Below are 22,291 nucleotides of genomic sequence, written 5' to 3' on the forward strand. Positions count from 1 at the left end.
AATAAAAAATAAGAAAACTATTTATATTAACTTCTGGTCAAAGTAAGCTATTTACATAAATCACATTAAAAATATACTAATATCATGCTAGTAGCCTTCCTTTGAACTCATTCCAACAATTCAATATCCTTAACATAAGGAGCCAAAACTGAACACAATATTCCAAATAAGACTTAACCAGTGACCTATGAAATAAAATTATAACCTCTTTAGATTTATATTAAATATTTCAATAAATACAACTTAAAAACCTATTTGCCTCATCACTAGCAACAATACACTGCTTGGATCAACTGAAACCCCCAAGGTCTTTTCTGTCCATGATACTGTTGAGGTTATCCCCATCAAAATTACACTTATAATTGAAATTGTGATAAATATATCTATAATTAAGAGCCATCTGCCATAGACTTGCCCAACTTACCAAATAATCTTCATCTTTATGAACAGTAGCAGCATCTTCCTCATAGCCAGCAACACCCAAGGCTTTCACATAATCAGCAAATTTAAGCAATTTATTGACCATTCATTTATCTATGACATTGATGTAAATCAAAAAGGGCAAAGATCCCAACACTAAGTCCTGAAGTACTCCCCTCCAATAATGAAATTCATCTAAATTCATTGAACTCCATTTATAACAACCCTCTCCTTTCCTTGCTCTAGGCCATTTATCAACCTATAAAGCCAACTTTTCCTCCGACCTATAAATAAATGTTTTAACAAGCTTTTTATGTGGCACCTTGTGAAAATTTTTCTGAAAATCAAAATATACCAAATTACACCATTACCCTCATCTACGTAAAAAGCAACCTCTTCAAATATTGTAAAAATAAGCAAAGCAAGATTTCCCAATAGTAAAACTATGTTGATTATCCTACAAAACTTTAAATTTTGTTTAATGAATTTGCAAAGTATCTTTTCTTACACTTTTCCCACCATTGATGTTAGACTAACAAATGTATACTTAAATACCTAGATAATTTTTATCACCTTCCATGAAAACAGGGGTAACATCAACCCACTTCAAATCTTTAGGCACTTCCCAACTATTCAAGGAATTAGAATAAATATTACTAAATGGCTCACATAGCCAATCCTCAACCTCATTCAAAACCCTTAGGAAAATATTATCTGGGCCAAGAAGGTTATAATTTTACTACACTGAAAATTTATTTTCGACCATGAACTTACTTCCACTCACATAGCTATTCTCATTCAATAATGCCCTCTATTTGCAAAAATGTTTATGCATGCCCCAAGCTTTCACTCCCAATTCACATGGTTTAATTGATTCTTGCAGGCAAATTATCATGTTACAAACCTCCACCAATAGTAGTGCCATACACCCAAGTGACTCCTTCTATGCTATTCTACTTAACTATCACTTCAAGTTTAGGCAGAAATGTAAGCACCAGAGGAAGGGTGAGAAGTGTGAGCAAAAGTAAGTACCTGTTGGAAATACATTTTCAGTGTAAGAAAATTATAACTTCTGACAAGATACCTTACTTCTGTTCACATACATAATTAGAATACCACATTGAATAGATGGAGGGACCAATGTGAGTGAGAAAGAAGAAGGATCCTTCAAAAGTGTCCGAAGGACACCCTAATGAGGGGAGCCTCTAATAAAGGATTATACGTGGGTGTTATGTATTAGAATTTCGAATAGTCCGAAGCCGAGTTAACCGATAATTTAAATTTATTAGTTAAATTGTACTTTGGATTTAGTATTTAAATATATGCCGATATATTAGTCAATTTACAATGTTTGCCAACAAAATTCATACACCGTCTTTGTTTTTAATGTTTGTTTGAAGTTAAGCACAAAGCTACACAATGGGCTATCTGTGCTCTGCCCACCACGAGTATCGAAACCCGGTTTCTAGCCTTGTAAGTCCGCAGACATGCCGCTGTACCACTGGTGGGCCTTTGTTTTTAACACAAGTACATTTTAATATATGCACAACAATACAATTTACAATAATAACTATTACAAACAAAGATTTATAAACAAAAGTTTCACAAATTTACAAGCAATATAAAGGGTTCACGATGAGTGAGTTAATTTCAAGTCGACGTAGATACGATTGGCCGAGAAGCTAGCTATCTTTGTCCTTTGCCACACATGCTGAATTTTTGGTCCATTGAAGTTAGGAAATGTTTTCGTAAAGATGCTAATGTCCAAAGAAAATCCACTGAAGTTAAACGATTTGTAACGCTCGAAATTTATAAATATTCCTGGTGAAATATCTTAAGTTTTCCGATTGATAAGCATTATATAAATATCCGTTATAGCTTTAAAAGTTTATAGCACACTGATTATAGCGAACTACTAATAGACACACACTTTGGCGCATTGCGTTGGTTATATTCATAGCTGTGGGAACGTTTTCTACTGAGCTACATTTAAACATTTAAGTATATACATACATTGTTGATTCTTACTCTAGAGAATCTTCAACAACTTTGGAGAATAGGCGGGGGTTTCGCAATACATATCTAACACTATAAGCTAGACACGTTTTTAAATATACACTCAATCCAAACAGAAGTTGACATTAAAATAAATATATTACAACAAATTCATTACAGTGGGAGACAGCACCACTTCTGTTCCAGGTATACTCACACACAGATGTGACAGATCTGGACAGAAAATTGTGAGAAGCATATCCCTATGAGAAAGAAAATGGTTGGACAGTGATCCTATCTACAATACATTATAATTATCTCCCTGATGAACAGAATGTGGGTAAAATAAAGGATGTGCCCCAACATGAGAGTGGTTTGGGCACAAAGGACCATACATGACAAGTCAACTGCATCCAAACTCGACCATCAGGAACCAACATCCATGCAGGAGTAGGAAAGAGGATCATACCGTTTTCACCTTAAGTTCAGCCAATCAGATGGAGAAATCCCACAACCAATCTGTGAACAGGGCACACCTGAGAAGAGGGAAATAACATACATATATATTCCACTCAAATCAAACAGTCCAGAACCATCTCAAATGCAGTAACATCCTCTGCATAAAGACATTGAAGAGTAGTGCAAGAGGAAGAAGATGAGCAACCAATAAGTGCACCCACAATACTGGGGTAGTGCACTTGATGCAAATTGAGTGAGGGACCAGGGACACACTGAACACATGTGTGAGGACTTATGTTGATTGATTTAGCTTTAAATCCACAACTCAACTGCTGGGAAAAGACATCCATGTAAGAGTAGGATGACGGATCCCATTCAAAGGTGTGAACTGCACTTATGCCATCACACAACATGTGTGAGTACATCACCTCAATTGGTTCAGCTCTAAATCCAAAACTCAACCAGTGGGAACTGACATACATGCGGGGGTAGAATGAAGGATCCCAACTGACACAACATGAGAGTGGACAATATGTTTAGTTCAACTCTAAATCTAAAACTAAACTGCTGGTAACCGACTTCCTTGTGGGGGTAGAATGAAGGATCGCAATCATTATGACGATGCACTCCAAAGCTACAACATCCCTTCGAACAAACTTGTGCAGATATAGAGCATCAATTTGGAGGACATCTTGTCATCTACATCAACAAAACACCACCACCCTATTCTCAACTTTATTGTTTATATTGTATATCTCTAATTCTGGAGGATACTTCCATGGTCCACCACCTCAGCGGCTTCGAACTGGAAAGTGGTAAGGACTCTCCTTACTCCACTGGAAGAAACGGGGGAGAAAAATGTGGTGGAGAGTCCAATTGAACATTCACACCAGAGACAATGCAATTGGTGACCATGAAACCATATTTTGAAAAGCAGACCAAACCTAATTTATTCAATATAAGGAATGGCAGGGATGGGCATCAACCCCTTCTGCTTTAACCACGAAGTCCCTGGGTTAGTATGGTCTGGAATGGGCATATTTATAAAGCAACGAGCGATCTTGTGGAACACCCCATCACTAATTTATGTGATTGTAATGAACAGTGTGCATTTTGTGGCCATGGAAATTATGAAAGTGAAGTCAACATGGCCTTAAAGTGTAAGTTTTAGTACAATTCTAAGTAATCAAAGTACACCTGGACAGGCACCACTCGCAACAGAGCAGGATCATGGTTAAAACATGGGACAGGCCCTTGCAAAATAATATACAGATATAACAAAAGAAAGAAACTTACCCAGTTACAGTCTCACTGAAAAGTAAAGGATGGTGACAGGTGGAAGACGGTACCCTGAAGAGGAAGAATCAGCTACCCAAAGCAGATAATGGGAGATGAATGTATGATGCGTAGTCCCAGTGCTCAATCAGGAAGAAGGAGACAAGAAATAAAAAGTCAGTTGAAATAAAGCAAGCCAGATCCAATGGGTAATCCAAGGGAAAAAAAAATCCAGGACAGAGTGGTGCAAGGGAATGAAATTGTGAGAAACGGAGTCAATGAAAACAAGCTTTGAAAGTAATGAAGCAACCCAGAGCATGTACCAGACAGGGAAGGTCATCCGAATCCAACTGAGAATAAAGGTGGAAGACGGCAAGATACAAAATGATGAAAAGTATATTCCACATGAGCCCCCAGAGCACATGTTAGTAAAATCATTCAAGAACAAGAAGAAAGTATCGAACCGAAACAGCAAATAAAATCAGATCTATGCTGGCCAAGAAGGAACAATTAGACCCTGTGATCTTCACAAACTAAACTAATTGTAAGAAGTATAAATTATTAGGAATTATGAAAATGAAATAGTCAATATAATATAAATATAAGTAAGTGTGTAGTGAAATAAACATATGTACAAGATGTTATGTGTTGAAGAAAAGAAAATATTTAACCTAATTATTGATTTACCCATAAAATGAACTACAGGTAAACTAACAATTACACTTGTTAAGCCTAATCAGACTGTGCAGGACCAAGTATACCACTAAACTAACATTAATATGTACAATATTGGGAGAAGTTTGTGCAGACCCCAGTTCCAGGGGGTCCACACAAATAAAGTTAATATGACGAAGTATAAAAAATAAATAACGAAAATGAAATACACATTATATTGTAAAATTAAGCAAGTGTGTATTGACAATAAAATATGTATGAGATTTGATATTTTTAAGAAAAAACAATATAGTTAACAATATACCAGAATAAGTTACAAATATCACTATTTATCGAAATTTATACGAAGGTACAAAAAAGAACACTTGAAGAGATCATAAACTAAATGTCTGAACACAAGCTCTGCCAAACTAGAAGTGATAGTTAGGTAGGATAGCATAGAGGGAGTCACGAGTCACGTGGGTGCGTGGCACACCTATTACTGGAGGTTTGTTCTATGATAATTTGCATGCGAGAATCAGTTAAACCATGTGAATTGAGAGGTGCATGGGAGTGAAAGGCTTGTGTCATGCAAAACAATTTGCAAATAGAGGGCAGCAATAAACTAGAATAGGTATGTATGTATGTTAGAAGAAGTAACGCACCTTATCAGAACTTATTATTCTTTAAACTTTCCAGTTTTTCAACATGCTCAGAATTAACATAATCATCTTGTTCAATTTCGTTTCCATCCAGCAACTGTTCAGGATGAGGTATGCGCAAGTCATGAAGTATTTTGTGTTACCTACAAGGGTATACTGTGAAAATGATATTTGTGGTACATAGACACTAGTTGGGTAATTAGCTGTATATTTTGTAAATTTATTTTAGTTAGTATTTTTTATATAATTTGTGCTTTAAAAAGCTGTTTATTTTAATATCATAAAAAATATTACATAAATCTTCATTAGTTAGAACTATAGAAAAAGTAGAATTTAGTAATCCAGCCATTTCATAATCACCAATTTCAATTTTACTAGTTTTATACCAAATATTTTAAAAGAAAACCTGGTTAAAATACAGTTTTGTCATACATACAACATCTATAGCACTTATGAAGCTGTACATAGAGTTCAATGACATCAAAGAATTCTTGTTTAAAAACAGTTTTCCAATTTACATCATAGATAGAACACTTAGTAAGTATTTAAATAAGTATACCCTCTACATTCGAAGTTCTGAAGAAATATCCTGCAGTCATTATATACTCTGAAGGGTATACCAGTAGATACAGTTAAAGTGTGTGTTTTTAAACCTAATTGTCACCAACGATGTTTTTTATCCAGTGTTAATGTCATAAAATATAGTGTATAAATTTAATGTCCCTGCTGTTAGCAAGGTTATATAGGGTCCATTAAAAGAAACTTAACTCCTATAAAATAACATTTGAATTTCAGGACCCCTACTCAGATGAGTTTACCTGAACATGCCCTTGCTAAATGTGATGTAATAGTCCATTGTAATTGGTTTAAGAATGTAGAAAGTCAATAATGAACAGAGCTTGCACATTAACTCTTTCAACCTAGGCTCAGTCCCTGGGACTGACCTCGTAACCATTTTTTGCTTGTTATATTTTTCATGCTATAACTTTTAAATCAGTAAGCGAATAAACTGATAAGCTGCCAAATTTTGTTAAACATTACAATGCTTTCATAAGCAAAATATTTAATCTTTTTCATAAATTCATAAGGTTTGTAAAGCAATGTTTCTCTCATGCCTTTTTTCTTTTCACATCTTGCCTATCTTTCATGCAAAGTAATTTTCATTTTAAGATTAAAAATACTTTTATGCATCATAAAATTTTGAAATTTCACATGCAAAATCTTTATAATGTCCAGATAATTATCAAACATTTTTTAAGAAAAACTTTATATTTTATGTGTTATTTTCAGTAATTAATCTCTGTATGGGATCAGTAAATTTGACCGATCTTGCAATCACCATAAAAAATTAGAAAATGAACATAAAATATGCCTCTTTCATGAACACAAATTATAACACGAAAACATAAATGTTTAGACAAAATAGCTAAAATCTCATAACATTATACATTTATTATTTTTATTATATTGACCTTTCACCCATACCTGGCTAACAATACAGAAGTTACAATGAGTTTCTAATTTGAGTTTCTAATGTGTATGAAACTATAGACTTACTATTTTGACTTCACAAACATTTAATTTGAACCAGTGCTGCATTCAACATACCATGTGACACATAAAAATTTACGTTTATCTGTTTTTTTTTAATATTTACTTTTAAATTAACAAACTGAGTAATGTAAATTATGAATTACAATCTACAGTTTGGTACCAAACTTATTGACATAAATTCATGAAATAGTAGTTCAATAAAATTTTGAATGCAAGTCAACAAATGAGATGACATGGCCTTTCACCTGTGACCTGTCTCGAAAGAGTTAAATAGAGCTTGCTCATACAAACTCTGAGGCCTGAAGTCAGTCAGATAAGATCAATCTGTAAATTACTTAATTTTGTAAAAGTTTATCTGTTTAAAGACTTATTTTAAAAAAAAATGTTCACATTTCATAAGTATCTCCAAATAATTCAATTGCTTAATTCACATGAGATAATTCTTTTCACATCCCATCAGAATTTACTTTGAAATTTATACCCAAAACCTTACTATTCCTGATCTCCATATGCAGTAAAACATCAAACCTAGTTGAGCCATGATCACCTGCACTCAGATGTTTCCAAATCTCAACCCTCTCAACCATTTCCGTATTGGAAGCTAACAATAAATTTTAAATAACATTGTTCCTAGTTGGTTTCCATTTTAATGGTTTCTAACAACCTGTATCCATCATGGTTTGACTATTAAAATTTTGTAACGTTCACGAATATGCAGAAATTAAAATCACTCATAATTATAACATTATCAACAGCTGAAATCTTAATTCTTCTTCTATAGCTTTTCCTGTATCTATACGGGGTCTCTATTTTTGACAGCACGTTTCCACTCTCCTCGGTCTTTGTATTCGTCCCCAACAAGGCCTTTCTCTCTAATATCTCCATCCACGCAATCCTTCCATCTTCTCCTTGGTCTTCCTCTCTTCCTTCTCCCCTCCACCTCCATATCCAAAACCCTCTTACCTATATAATCATCTTCCCTCCTCATCACGTGCCCATACCACTGCAATCTTCTCTCCTGAACTTTCTTCGATATTTCCACCACTTTAGTTGTTCCTCGAATCCTCTCGTTTCTAATCCTATCAAGCCTTGTCACTCCACACACCCATCTCAACATTTTCGTCTCGGCTACCTCTAATTTCTTCTCTTGAGCCTTTTTGATGGGCCAGGCTTCCGCTCTCCGTACATCATCGCAGGTCTCACAACAGTTTTATAGACCTTTCCTTTCACCCTTGCGCTGATCTTATTGTCGCATAGCACTCCCGACGCATTTTTCCAATTTCTCCATACCGACTGGATTCTATGGCTTACTTCAGAGTCAAGTGTGCCACATAAGACCCAAGATACTTAAAGGTGTTTACCCTTTTAAGTTTATCGTTAAGTAAAGTAACATCCCCCATTTCCTCTTCTCCATTAAAAACCATATATTTCGTCTTCTCTCTACTGACCTTAAGTCCTCTCTCCTTCATCTCTCCAATTTCTGCTCTACTCCCTTGGTATCTATGAGGACTATGTCATCTGCAAATAACATGTCCCAAGGTGCCAGTTCAACGATCCCTTGGCCCAGCACATCCATTATCACGTCGAAGATATACAGGCTTAGAGAAGAGCCTTGGTGAAGTCCAACTGTTACTGTGAACTTCTCCATCAGCCCGACACTGGTTCTTACTTGCGTCCTCGCTCCCTCATACATATCCTTCACCAACTTCACATACTTTTCAGACACTCTCTTTTCTCTCAGGCATCTCCACACTTCCTCTCTCGGTACTCTGTCATATGCCTTTTCCAGATCTATAAAGACCAGATGTAGCTTTTTCTGTTTTTCACCATACTTTTCTAACATCTGCCTGACAACAAAGATGGCATCCGTTGTCCCTCTCCCAGGCATAAATCCAAACTGCTGTTCACCAATCTCTGTTTCTTGTCTTATCCTTCCTTCTACTACTCTTTCCTATATTTTCATTGTGTGTGACATCAACTTAATACCCCAATAGTTCCTGCACTTTTGGATGTCACCCTTTTCTTTGTATATTGTATGATCACGCTATCTCTCCACTCATCTGGTATCTTCTCCTCCTCGTAAACCTTCCTCAACAGATCCCACAGCACCTCGACTCCATCATCTCCCAAACATTTCCACACTTCTGCTGGTATTTCATCCGGTTCTGTAACTGAAATCTTAATCTCACTGTAAAATTTCTCAATAATTTCATCAGTTTTTATCTGTAACAAATTCCAACTTTAGAAAAGCCTTCTATCCTATATCCACTGAAAGAAACCCAAATACATTTAACCTTACTGTTATCATTGATATCCTCAACTTTAACAGGATGTAACTCACATTTTACACGTAAAGCAACTCCTCCCCCTTATTTTAGTACTCTATCATGGAAAGGGTGTAGACTTGGTACACTTGGATTTTTTCAACAACCTTTTGATAAGGTGCCACACAGAGGATTAGCTCTAAAGACACTTTAGGAGGAATTGGAGAATAAAAATCTAGCTACTTGATTTATTGAGTGGCTAGGTGAGACTGTAAGAGCAAGCAAAACAATATTTAAGGAGTCCAGTCAAATTAAACCCTTTTTACTTGTGGTATGTCAGAAGTTAGTGCTTGGGTCTCTTATTTTTATTACTTACATTAATGATATTGATAGGAGCATAAATGTAAAACTGGTAAATTAGTAAAGTTTGCTGATGATATCATACTCTTGGCAAATATAAGTGTGACGTATACATTTGGGTTATAACTTCAATCACAAGTTTAGCATGGATGGGAATCCATTCAATAGTATGAATGAAGTAAAGGATAACGGTATAGTTGTGGATGCATCATTCCAGTCATTGGGGAGTGCTCTATTACTAGTAGCAAATTTAATTGAATTTTAGGGTGTATTTATTGACATATTGATTACATAATATTTTTTATATTCGAGTTGTTCATCCAAATTACTCAAAAGTAAAGGTAGGCTTAGTGAGTTCTTATACCACTGCCATGTTTCATAACCATGGCGATGTAATCGAAAAGCTTTATCCGAATAATTTTTTTAGATATTTAAAGATGTGGCAAATGACTTTATTTAGTAAGCAAAGCTTTCCTGTGACTCATTTTTTGCCCTACATCTCACTAAATAGCGGTATTTAACATCAGCATGATTCCTAAATTCTCCATGGAACCGTTCGACACATAATGAAATCTAAGATGGCGCGCAATATTTGTATGCAAAAATCCAAGTTCATAGTATGGAATTTACATACTCGAATATATAGAAATCACTCCGTTTGTACAATTTCACACAAATGCACCTGTAATAAACTTTAAGAAAAACGTACTACATAATATATTTTCACAAGGTAAAAATTACATATGTATGAGGCTAATAAAGAATTTTAAATTTGAATAAAAAAAAGCTGTAACAAAGACATTAAAGGTAAATCATTGCAAAATTTTCATACTGGTCAATATGCACAGATAATGTTGCATGTTGAAATGCTAAAGTCTTATCCTTTGCCGAGTGTAAATCGATTTTGTTGATAAATGATAAGTTTATAAATTTATTTAACAATTTCTTTTCTTTGAAATTTAACCAATGAAAAGATGATGCAGTGATGATTAAAGGCCTACTTTATTTACTTGGCTCTTCCAAGCATTACATATAAACCGTGAATTCAGCGAAATTAGTCCATCGCAGCTAAAATAGTGAATGAAAGAATAGATTAAGCCTCTACATAATCTCTTTTTCACCAAATTTACCTTTTAGTGAGGAAAAGAAATTAGTAAATAAATAATATTTTAGTCCGCTGTATAATAATAGAAAATTAAGTGTAAAATATATAATAGCATGTTATCCAAATGCCCAGGAACGTCGAGAGCCAGCACAGGCGCCGGAGCAAACATCCTAGCCGGGCCCCCTTTCTCTCTCTCTTTTTTAACATTTTCCATAATATATTAAAAAGAAGATCCTAAATTAGGATAGCAACAAGCTCATTAACCAGACAAAATCATAGCAGCAGCCGTTTTTACCTCACAGTATAAGCGTAGAAATGTTAATAAAGTAACAACAAATATTTATTAAATCTATAAAGTAACAAATACATATTAATTATTACTCAAATTATTATTTCAGTTGTTCTTAATGTATGAAGCGTCTATATGCAAAGAAAAGCCAAAAACTATGGTTATCATTAAATGAAGATATAGCCTACAGATGCTTTGCAGGCTTTACGGCATAACCAGGTTTCATTTGCCCGGGCCCTCTGGGCAGTTGCCCCACCCCCCCTGTCAGCGGGCCTTGGGACAAGTAATTCTATTTCACACAAATCACTAATTAAGCCTCATTTAGAATATAGAATACAGCTTTAGTCTTTATCTAAGGTTACTGACTTATTGGAAAGGGGTTCAATAAAGGGATATTGATGACTTTGAGCACAAAAAGATTATCTTAAAGGGAAAGGTTAATATCTCTTGAGGAATGAATGGTAAGAGGTGGTCTTATTGCAGTTTACAAGATTGTTCAGAGATGGAGGTGATAAAGCCGTTTATTCTTTATTATTTTGTGATATATTCTTATAATCAAACAAGTACGAGAAGGTATCAGTTAAATATTTGGAAAAAGACAAGCTAAGTTTCAGATAAGTCAGTTTTACTTTACTAACAGGGTAACTGGCTTATGGAATGAGTTGCCATCAGCAATAGTGGAAGATGACATTTTATAAAAGTTTAATAAAGGAATCTATGATTTCCAGAAAATAAAGGTTGGGTATAAATTTTTTATTGTTCTCAAGAGTGAGAGGAAGGACCAAATGGTTTTGTTGTTTGTTATTTTCCCCTCTATCCATTACAAAATAAAGTTTAAAGTTTTACTATTTTAACTTAAGTTTTAGCTATAGAATATAATTTTCACATGTTAATAACACACATAACCAACAATAATACATAGTACGATAACTCTTTTAAAGCTTACATTTATGTATGCTCACTAAAAATTTTTAAAATATTATATCATTTATATACTTTTTTAAAATTTTAACATAATACTTGAGGAATAACAAGGGCCCCTTGGCCCATCACTGTCCCATTCACTTCATCAACACCCATCTGCCAATATCCATACCCGACTACCCAAGTATTTCAAATCAATGACGAGGAACTCATTTTGAGATTAATAATATGCTTGGAGTTGACTTGAATGGGTAATGAAAAAAACTTTAATATAAGTTTAACATAACAGTAAATATACAAGCCATCTCCAAGCATTATTACCAAAGTATTTAATAAGTACTATCTTTAACTCTCCTAATTCTTTTGCACCTATCACATCTGAAGGTAATCTATTCCAAAGGCTGGCCAACCTTTTCAAAAAACAAAACTGCCTAATTTGTAGACAACTTCTACTAGTAGTTCTACCCTGCCAAATTTTAAATTAAAGTCTCTTATTCCTACCACTCTTACCATTAAACACACAAAAAAAGATGATACATATATATAATTATATAATTTTTAGCACTTCAATCAGATCCACTCTAACCCTTATTTTCTCAAGAAAAACAATTTTAAGTATCTTAAAAGTCTCTAAACACAATAGCCTAAATGAGATTCTACCAGTATTAACTTTAAAGTACACAATATTACTACTGATATAACTATTATTAATGCTTGCTTTTCAACTGCAACTAGTTCAAGCCTAACCACATAACCTTATTACCAATAATTAAGTTATTTCAACTATTCAAGTTGTACTTTGTACTTGGATTTGAACTTGATGTAAAACAAAACCTGCGCTGCGATAAGCATGTTCACATCTTACATTAAATTTAACACAAACTTTGCGGGTAATACTTTACAAGCAAATCCATCTAATAATTTCATAGTTGCATAATTCTCAAAAACATAAATGTTAAAGCTTACCACCTCTACAAAACCTTTTAGTTTTATCACCCAAAATGCTTTGCAAATACCTTATGGTCTTTAGCATCAACTGATTTTCCTTATAAAATAAAATGCCACAAGATGGCGATAAAACTCTCGAGAGTTAGCACGTAAGCCGAGATTAAATTATATACTATAGTTCTCAATAACATTCAGGAATAAGTCTGTAAGAAGCTTTGTCTGGTAGTGGTAGTAAGTAGTGTTGTTGCGGGGATAAAGGTTGTGAATAATTATTGTGATAAGATACGTTTGTTTGTAACGTATAGCAAATTGAAACTATGAGTTACATACATGTATCGGAAGACGAAAATGATGAACCAATCGAATTGCCGTGTGAAGATGATGGTACACTACTTTTAACAACTTTGTCAGCTCAATTTCCGGGAACATGTGGATTGAAATTTCGGAATACTGACACTGGTGCAATGCGTGGGGTACGACTTGTAGAGGGAAGGTTTCACCCGTCCAGTGATGGGTGGGGAAATCAAGTGTACATTTGCGTATTTCCAAAAGGTAATTAGTATTCGTGTCTATCGATATTCAGTTTTTGGGTCTACTGCAAAACAATTGTACTGTCGTTAGGCCTAAGCAAACCTTCAATTTTTCAAACGAACAAGTTTTACAAATTGTAATTATTAGTGTCACTTTTTATATAGCCTATAGGCCTTAAACTTCATAAGATTAAGAACATACATACACGAATAATTCCTTCAACAACTTCTTGAATATGCACTAGTGCCAGAGGATTGGAAGTTGCAAATATCATTCCTTTTTTCACGGGAGATAATGATTCATTAATTTTCTCAATACTTATACTTATATAGGCAGTAAGTAAAACACCAAACGGTGTTCAGAACCAAAGCAAATTCGCTCAAAAAGTCAAAAGCTTTCCCAGTTTCTGTAAAATAGGTAAAAAAAGCAGAATATTAAACTCCTAAAAAATAGCATTTAGAATTAAGCTACAAATACCATATAACACTACTTGGCTGAAATTCTACAATATCATTATTAATCCCTTATTAATGTAAAGTATACTCTTCATTTTAAAGTTTTTTGTACTTTGTCAATGACAGTGTTACTGTAACCTTTCACGATTGAGCAAAGTAAAACATGGAACCATCAGATCTCCAAAACAATAATATCCAAATTTCTCAAAAGACAGTGTTAAAAGTAATCCTTAGAAAAATAATGGTTCAGAAATATTAAAAATCTTACTGATGAGGGATATAATTTTTTTTTTATTGCACTAGAAAATGTGAGGCCTTCATAAGCTTTGTACAAATACATTTGAAATTATTTGAATCTACAGTGTGCATTAATATGCCAAGTGTTCCAATATTAATATAAAAAAGTTAATCTTTGAAACTGCATTAACTTATTATGGATTCTTTGTGTCGCAAATAAAAACACACATTTGTGAAGGACACTAAATGCTTATTTCCATGGTATATAGCACTTCTTGACACAAACAATCTGTAATACTGTTATTTGACATTGATTACTAAATAAATCTAATTAGCAAATCTTTGAAACTGCATTAACTTATTACAGACTCTTTGTGGCACAAATCAAAACATCCATTTGTGGAGGTTATTAAATGCTCTATTCAATGTTATATAACATATTCAACACTGAATACTAATTACACCTCATTTGTCAATCTTTGAAACTGCATTGACTTATTTAGGATTCTTTGTGTCACAAATCAAAAAACACATTTGTGGAGGTAATGTAATGCTCTATTCCATGATATATAATACTTCTTGTCACAAACAGTCTGTAGTGCTGAAATTAATCATTTAATACTATGATAACCTAGTATGCCAATATTTGAAGCTTCATCCACTTATGAAGTAGTCTTTATGTCATGAATCATGCACAGGTGTTTAAAAAGTAGTAAACACTTTATCACATGACAAAAATTCTGTTTTGCCAAAATCAATCAATGAATATCATGTGAATTTCATTAGTCAAAGTTTGTACTTGCATCTGCTCATTACAACTGTAATGCTGCCCAGTACAAGAATGTAGAAGTAGCTAGTAACCTCCAATGATAGATCAGCTGATATCTCTACATTAGAACCTCCCTATAGAAGGTATAGGACTTAAAATTCTACTTTTACAGTGACAAATGAAAATTAGATACTTCTGCACCTTAGACAAATATAGGTTTTAGGTAGTTTAAAATTCTCTACAAGATATACTATGTAATCCTAGTCCTTACATTCCCCTTCACAAAATACCAGAAGGTGGAAGGTGTTTACAGAAATTGTTTGCATAGCACTGTTTGAATTTCTCTTTAAAAAGCTTTTCAAAAGAGAGATAATAAATGAAAGTGTTTCTTCAGTTTTACTTGGGGATTTCCTTGAGATTCTTAATCTTGTTGATGGAATTCACATATCCCTTTCTCTCTCTGGTGTCAGTAATTTGAAACAAACTTGCTTGTTTATCTTAAGACTACATATCTGGATGGTTAAGAATTTTGTAGGCTATCCAGGCTCAAATAAATTGTGACTGTGATATATCATAAGGAGAGTGGCTACCTGTACACTGGATCCATGCATAGAAACAAACAAAAATGCCACAATCAAAATAATTTTTTTTGATGAGGAATGTCAATAGGAGCAAGAAACTGCCAATCTTCCATAATCAAAAATTTTCCATGGGACTGATGAATGGATGAGAAAAATGTAAAAATTAGATTAAACAGTTGCATGTGCTTCCTGTGCATAGAATCTAAGCAAATTATTGTTTCCATTTTTTAAATTGCCAGACACAAAATCCAGTGACATGCTTTCACATTAACTTGGATGAGAAGAAGATCAGAGTGAATGATTTTTTTCTACCCTTTTCAGAAAACCAATAGTTTTCTATCCACATTGAAGCCATTGCATGAAGCAGACAAAATATTGACAAATTGTTTAATGTATTCAGTTGAATTGGGCACACTAGTAAGAAAAGCATCAATCACATTATCAGTTACCCATTCTCCTGGTTGCAATGAATTCAAATCTTCAATGAAAACATCAATTTTAACAACTTGTTTAATAGGATGACAAGAGTCACTATTTATGGTTGGGAATTCCATATTTTGGGGGAAAATCTGAACCTTTTTATTTAAATTCATTTCAAACATTTTTCTTGTAGAATTCAGTCTTGGTTGGATTATTCCTTGGTAAAATTTCTTAGTGTTCTTCCCTTCAGAATTACCAGAAAGTGTGATAAGTTCACAGGCACAAGTTTCAGTTTGCAATTTAATTAACTTTTTTGTCTTTGTCTCTATATGTTTGTGAATTAGGATCGTCTACAGTTTCTTCATGATCTGACAACTGAGTATGAGACTAGCTTCTATTGAATCTGGTGGTGTACTCATATGTATGTTCTCCTTTACACATGACATCTTTCTACTGGCTTTGTTTCTCTTCCACAATTTTCTTTTCGGTTGACTAAGTTACAATGTTTTAGAGAATTTGGAGACATGTTAGCTGCTACTATGTGATAACAAGATCTTGTTGATGGGCACATACTCTTTTCTACATGATACAATTGTGCAGTTTGAATTTCATTGGAAAATTCTTGTACTTTACCATAAAGCACTTTAATGGACTGAAGAGCAATACATCAATTTTTTACAATCCATTGGGCCAGTCCTTTGGGTTTCTATAGCACATTTATCATTCAGTATTTTTTATTTTGCAATGTAAGTTAAAAAACTATTATCAGGGCTAACAAGATCACCTGGGAAAACAACTTAATCTTCCCTCAACTAATCTTCATGCTTCCTTTGATATAAACTACCAGTCCCACAAAATCCATGCAAAATCTCACAGTGGTAATACACAGACAGAAAATAAACACTAAGCAGTAGTTCTTCCAGTCTTAATTCCTTGTGCTCAGTCATTGTTTTCAGGACACTGTTGAACATTTTTGCACAGTTTGTTGTAATTCCTGATGTAGGAGAGTACAACCCATGTTCATCTAAAACCCATCGACAAGAATGTTCTGTGAGGGTCTTTTCTAAGTGTGCTTCAATATAATCAACAAATGCAAGGCTCCACTTAACTTTAAACTTAGAAAACAGAGAATCATACACATTTTTACTTTCAAAATCCAGTAGTTGGAGTACATGATTTGTATACACATCTTTTGTCCTTCTGTATTTAGAAAGCTAAAATTTCAGGTTTTGAAGCATGTGGTTCCAGCAGTGAAATAACTTCGATTTAGGCAACTCTAATCCTATACCATTATCAATTGCCTGCTCTCTGTCTCTGATAAATGCAATATACACTTTTTTTTAATGTTGGCCACCAACCAGTTAAGACTTGGAAAAACAATTTGTGTGACTGTTCATTTTCCTTGTCATGAAGTGGGAATGCTCCTCCATTCTAGCATTCTTAAACAACAAGCATGATAAATAAAAGTCTCCTAGACAAAATGTTGTGTCATAGCTAGCTAAAACTCTAAAATATGACTCCAGTGTAGTAATAAATTATTTTACTAATTGATCAGAGTCAAAACAATTGTAAAACAAGGCAAAATATTATAATCCCATATATAGTCTTTTATTGTGCAATCCACTTCATAGCTTGCATAAACATCATCATGTGAAACTCTTCACTTCTGTGTTTTCTAGTTTAATGTGATTTCTTACTACTTGTTCAGGATCTCTTGGCTATGTTACTTTAATATAATCTTGTGCAATTGGCTCTGAAACAAGTTTTCTGTATGTTTTTTTTTTGCCCTTCTTTGCTTTCCACTTTATGGTTGTTATATTAGAGTACATATGTGTGGCTTTTCCAAATAGGTCTGTCTGTTATCATGAGGGTATGACACCAAACAAATATTAGAACCAAGATAATGTGCAAGGACAAAGGCTTCACAATTATTCATATATGATGTATCTCTGTAAGAATGTCTTTTAAAGTTTTTACAGTTTCATGCTTCATGATATTCCTTTATCAAATTTGGTAGTTTCAATGGAATATGTCTACCCCCCTCTAGACCCATTGTATACCATCACAGTGCCAGTCATTTCTGTTACTCCTTGCATTATAAAAGAAGCAGTATATTTCACCAGGTTGTAGTGATTTGGCTGTTAGTTTGGAACATTTATTTGATTTAGAAAATATATGGTTTCTAGCTATCTCCGATGTTAAAGGTTCCTTTGAGAAACCAAAAGGAATATATTTTTTGCTCACGTAAGAAGTACTTTTAACACTCTGACCTTGAGCACTTACATCCATTGTTGTTCTGTGTTGTAACAAGTGGGCTTATGTGTGACATGTTGTCTCTTATTTCAAAACATTTTCTTGCTCTGTTTACGTATTTTGGCAAAAAAGATTAAACAGTGTGTCTGAGCTGGAAAATGTAAGTCACAGATGCATGTTCACTTGTAGTTTGGTATCTGGTTTGAAACTCAGAAGTTGGGGAATGGGCTTTTTCATCCTGAACTGTATGTTTCTGGTCATTTTGTTTTCTTTATAAATCCACAACACCTTTATGGTTTCTCTTCCAGGTCACATAAAGCATTTTCCTATTAGCTGAAGTATTTCTTATTTTAACAGATGATGCAAGTTTTCCCCAAATGGATATTTTGTTCTGGTAATTTCTTTGTTTCAAAAAATCTCTGTGAATTATCACTAAATAAAGGGATATGCCTTAAAAACTCATGTTCAAATACTTTTGGTTCTTGAACAAATGTCACAGCTAATGTTGAGGGTTTCATAACTTACAGAGTGACACTACTAAATCTAACTCTATAAAAACTAGATTTACAAAACTACAACTTTCAAAAGGTTTTGTGTTACCTCTAGAAGAATGAATTTCCAATAAGATGTCAGTTTCACTATAGTTTTGTATGGAAAAGTGCTTATGAAATAATGTAGAAAACTAGAAATAAGTGTAAAGCATTCAAACTTACTCAGTTCAGATGAACAAACACTTAAAAAACATACTCTTGCTAGCAACCTCAGTATTTATATCTGCTTGAAAGTAGGATAAGCAAACTAATTCTGAAAAATTAACAACATCGTTTACTTATTCATTGTTTGAATAACCACATGAGCTTTATTGCTCCTCATTGGTTAACAACTGACAGTTATAAATAATTAAAGGAAGTGCCCGATTAGTATAACTGGGAAACTTTTATTATCGTATAAACAGTGTGTAATATGTATTGCTACAAGTTCCTACACTTGTTAAAGAACACAATACCCCTCCCTCAATCTTTATGAACATGATATTGAAAATCTCAATAGAGAAAAAATAAAAATCACCACAAAATAAAGATATCCTTATTAATTAAACAGTTTTAATCTAAGACAATAAATATTTTGTCATACAGTTTTATCTTATCTAACCTCTGTTTCAAATTTCTAAGATTGTATTGTAGTATTCATATATTTAATCTTTTCTATTTTTAAGGTGATTTTAACAAAATACAGTCAGACTATCTTCATCCATCAAAATAAGAAACTCCAGAACCTGAGCGCTTTTGAAACTACTGATAGAAAGGTTCACCTTTTGAAAGCACTCTAGTTATGGTGTTTTGTAGTTTTGTTTTCAATCAATTTTTTTAACCCATGTATTTTCCTAACATGATGAATTGATCTATCGAAAGTAACATAGCATATATTATAATTATGTTTTGAACGTGTTGTTCTTGTATTAATGGTCCACGTGAAGGAAACACGTGCAACAAAAGAAGAAATAGATTATCATAACCTTTGAACACTTGAAATAAAAACACATAGTGGATAAACAAATCAAACTTGATTGTTGAACAGGATTTCAGTGTACTGTAGATTGTATTGTTTGTTTTACTTCATTTTTGTTTAGTTTCTTACAATAAAAAATTATTTAGAACTATAAAACTAACATTGTTATATATAGTAATATCTTAAAATAATGACATGGAAGCAGATCATTTGAAATAGGTTACGTTTTCAATCAAAAGAAGGATCGTGTTTATAATTTATGACTTTTCAAAAATTGTTAGCTACCTGTATAGTACTGCTCTGCTGTTGTTTTTGATTGAGTTTAAAATGTCGTTTTAAAGACTAAAAGGTAACTTGTTGAACTTTGTGGTAAGAGTTTGAAAGAAAGAAAGTAGTAAAGTTTGGTTAACAAACATTAAAATATGTAATTGTTTTGTTGAACATTAACATAACATAATGTTTTGGGGCAACATGGGACCTACTGGTTTATCTCAGCTGTTCCATCCTCTAAACTAAATTAAAATAATTTGTAAAAAAATTTAAAGCCAGCCTTTATCATTCATATACTTGTCAAGCTTTATCTTAAACTCAATTAAATTTACATCTGAAGGTAATCCATTTCAAAAGCCAACCACCCTGTTAGAAAAATGAAACTGACTTACCTGAAGATGACTCCTACCTTGCCAAATTTTATATTTGTGTCCCCTAGTTTTACTATTCTCACTGTTAATTATGAAAATAGATGATGCATCAATGCTATCAATTCCATTTACAATTTTAAACACCTCAATCAGATCCCCCCTAACTCTACTTTTTCAAGAGAAAACAATTTGAGAGATTTCAGCCTCTCCTCATATGACAACCCATCCATCCCAGGCACCATTCTAGTAACTCTTCTCTGAACCCTTTCCAATTCAATGTCTTTCCTAAGGTAAGGAGCCCAAGACTAAACACGTAGCCTAACTAGTGACCTGTACAATGAAATTATGACATCCTTAGACTTGTATTCAATATTTCTGTAGATACAACCTAAAATCCTATTTGTCCTACCACTGGCAACAGCAAACTGCTTGGATGGCTATAGACTGATCAACTATTACACCAATACCTTTTCCTTTGTAACACTGTTAAGCTTATTCCCATCCAAATTATACTTATAATTCAAATTATGATAGCCCACATGCATTACCTTGCATTTATTACAATTAAAAACCATCTGTCATTTATTTGCCCAACTCCCTAAATGATCTAAATCCCTTTGTAAATCAACAGCATCCTCTTCACAGCTTGCAATACCCGAGACTTTAGTATCATCTGCAAATTTGAGTAATTTATTGACTATTCCTCCATCTATGTTATTGATGTAAATCAAAAAGAGCACAGGTCCTAAGACTGAGCCTTCAAGTAAAAGCCCATTAGAGTAAAAGGGAAGTAGTAAATTTCACTGTAGCACAGATTAGTATAGTAATACTAAATTACCAAACAACAAATTATAAGAATAAGTAAAAGTACTTATACAGAAAACATACTACATGTTTTAACAGAACATCGTGTCTTATGAATATGACTTGTTGAAGCATCGAAACGTGTAGTACATGTGAGACTGTGAATCCTCTCAAATAAAATTATTTTTATTGTATAAACTGAAAAAAAAGTATTGTTTTTAATTTTATTTATTTATGATTGAATCTTAGTGTCTGAGAAGAATTTTAGTAATCCTAGATTAGTATAATACTTTGTACTTAGTACATATCGTACACATATTTTAAAATATTTGTGATAATGTCTGTCAAGTAAAAACCAGGTCAGAATTGCTTTGTATATTCAAGTCATCTGTATTTTAACATTACTTAATACTCACAAAATAAACTAGAGATAGATAATAAACCAGTTTGAACGTATATCAACTTGTTTTCAATGAATGAGGAAAATATTAAAACCTATGAAAATTGTAGGGTTTGCTTAATATATCATTCATGAATCAAACATATCTTCTTTTTGTGTTTTTGAAACAGAGCTTGGATTGTGAAGATGATACATTTGTTTTGTATTGCTATGTTTCAATTCTGCTTCAAAGGACATCATATGTTTAAAAAATATATATTAAAATATTTGTTACAGTTTATAAAGGAAATAAAACTTTCCTAAACTGGGGTGTTCAGAGATTTGCTTATCCCCCTTTGTCCCGCTCGTGATTAATTATTTGTTAAATTCATGATAAAGTTGGAATTGGATAGAGAAATTATTCTGATATTGCACTAAGACGAATTTGGAGTGTTAAAACTGCAGAAATGTTGGGAGGATCTGGAGGCAGAGTATTGAATTGTGGCCTAACCAGTAACCTATACAATGAAGTTATAACCTCTTTAGACTTGTATTCAATATTTCTGTACATACAACCTAAAACCCTTTTTCCCTACCACTAGCACACTGCTTGGATGGCTTAAGAGACTGATCAACCACTACACCAAGATTCCTTTCTTTCATAACACTGTTAAGGTTGTTCTCCTCCAAATGTGTATTTTGATTTGTGACACAAATAGTCCATAATAAGTTAATGCAGTTTCAAAGGTTTACTAATTAGGTACAGGGCTCAGGAGCCAATATACCCCCCAAAATCCTGGCGG

At 33.4% G+C, this 22,291-nt stretch overlaps 4 protein-coding genes across 7 annotated transcripts in view; 1 reads left to right on the plus strand and 3 right to left on the minus strand.

Annotated features, from left to right (window-relative positions):
- Positions 1-13,044, minus strand: part of LOC106465673 (lysophospholipid acyltransferase 5-like) — a 103,780-nt gene extending 90,736 nt beyond the window's left edge. For 2 of the 4 annotated variants that reach the window (XM_022393602.1, XM_013925908.2), the window contains exon 1: positions 12,928-12,982. The gene's annotated coding sequence lies outside the window, so the exon portion shown is untranslated. Of the gene's footprint in view, positions 1-12,766; positions 12,890-12,927 lie in introns of those variants that run through there. The other 2 variants (XM_013925909.2, XM_022393599.1) reach the window with 2 other exon arrangements.
- LOC106465669 lies at positions 7,813-8,136 on the minus strand. Its single transcript, XM_013925903.1, has one exon. It carries the CDS (start codon positions 8,134-8,136, stop codon positions 7,813-7,815), a length of 324 nt encoding a protein of 107 aa, XP_013781357.1.
- On the minus strand, positions 8,485-8,907 carry LOC106465670. The gene has a single exon (XM_013925904.1). It carries the CDS (start codon positions 8,905-8,907, stop codon positions 8,485-8,487), a length of 423 nt encoding a protein of 140 aa, XP_013781358.1.
- Positions 13,045-13,086: 42 nt separating the features above from the next.
- The window catches only part of LOC106465671 (TAR DNA-binding protein 43-like), a 65,070-nt gene continuing 55,865 nt past the window's right edge, over positions 13,087-22,291 (plus strand). The window contains exon 1 of the mRNA XM_013925905.2: positions 13,087-13,461. Coding sequence (XP_013781359.2) covers positions 13,227-13,461 — 235 coding nt within the window. The 5' untranslated portion in view covers positions 13,087-13,226. The remainder of the gene's footprint in view (positions 13,462-22,291) is intronic.

This window comes from Limulus polyphemus, unplaced genomic scaffold (genome assembly GCF_000517525.1).
Source record: "Limulus polyphemus unplaced genomic scaffold, Limulus_polyphemus-2.1.2 Scaffold2017, whole genome shotgun sequence".
In the NCBI taxonomy this organism is placed as follows: domain Eukaryota; kingdom Metazoa; phylum Arthropoda; class Merostomata; order Xiphosura; family Limulidae; genus Limulus; species Limulus polyphemus.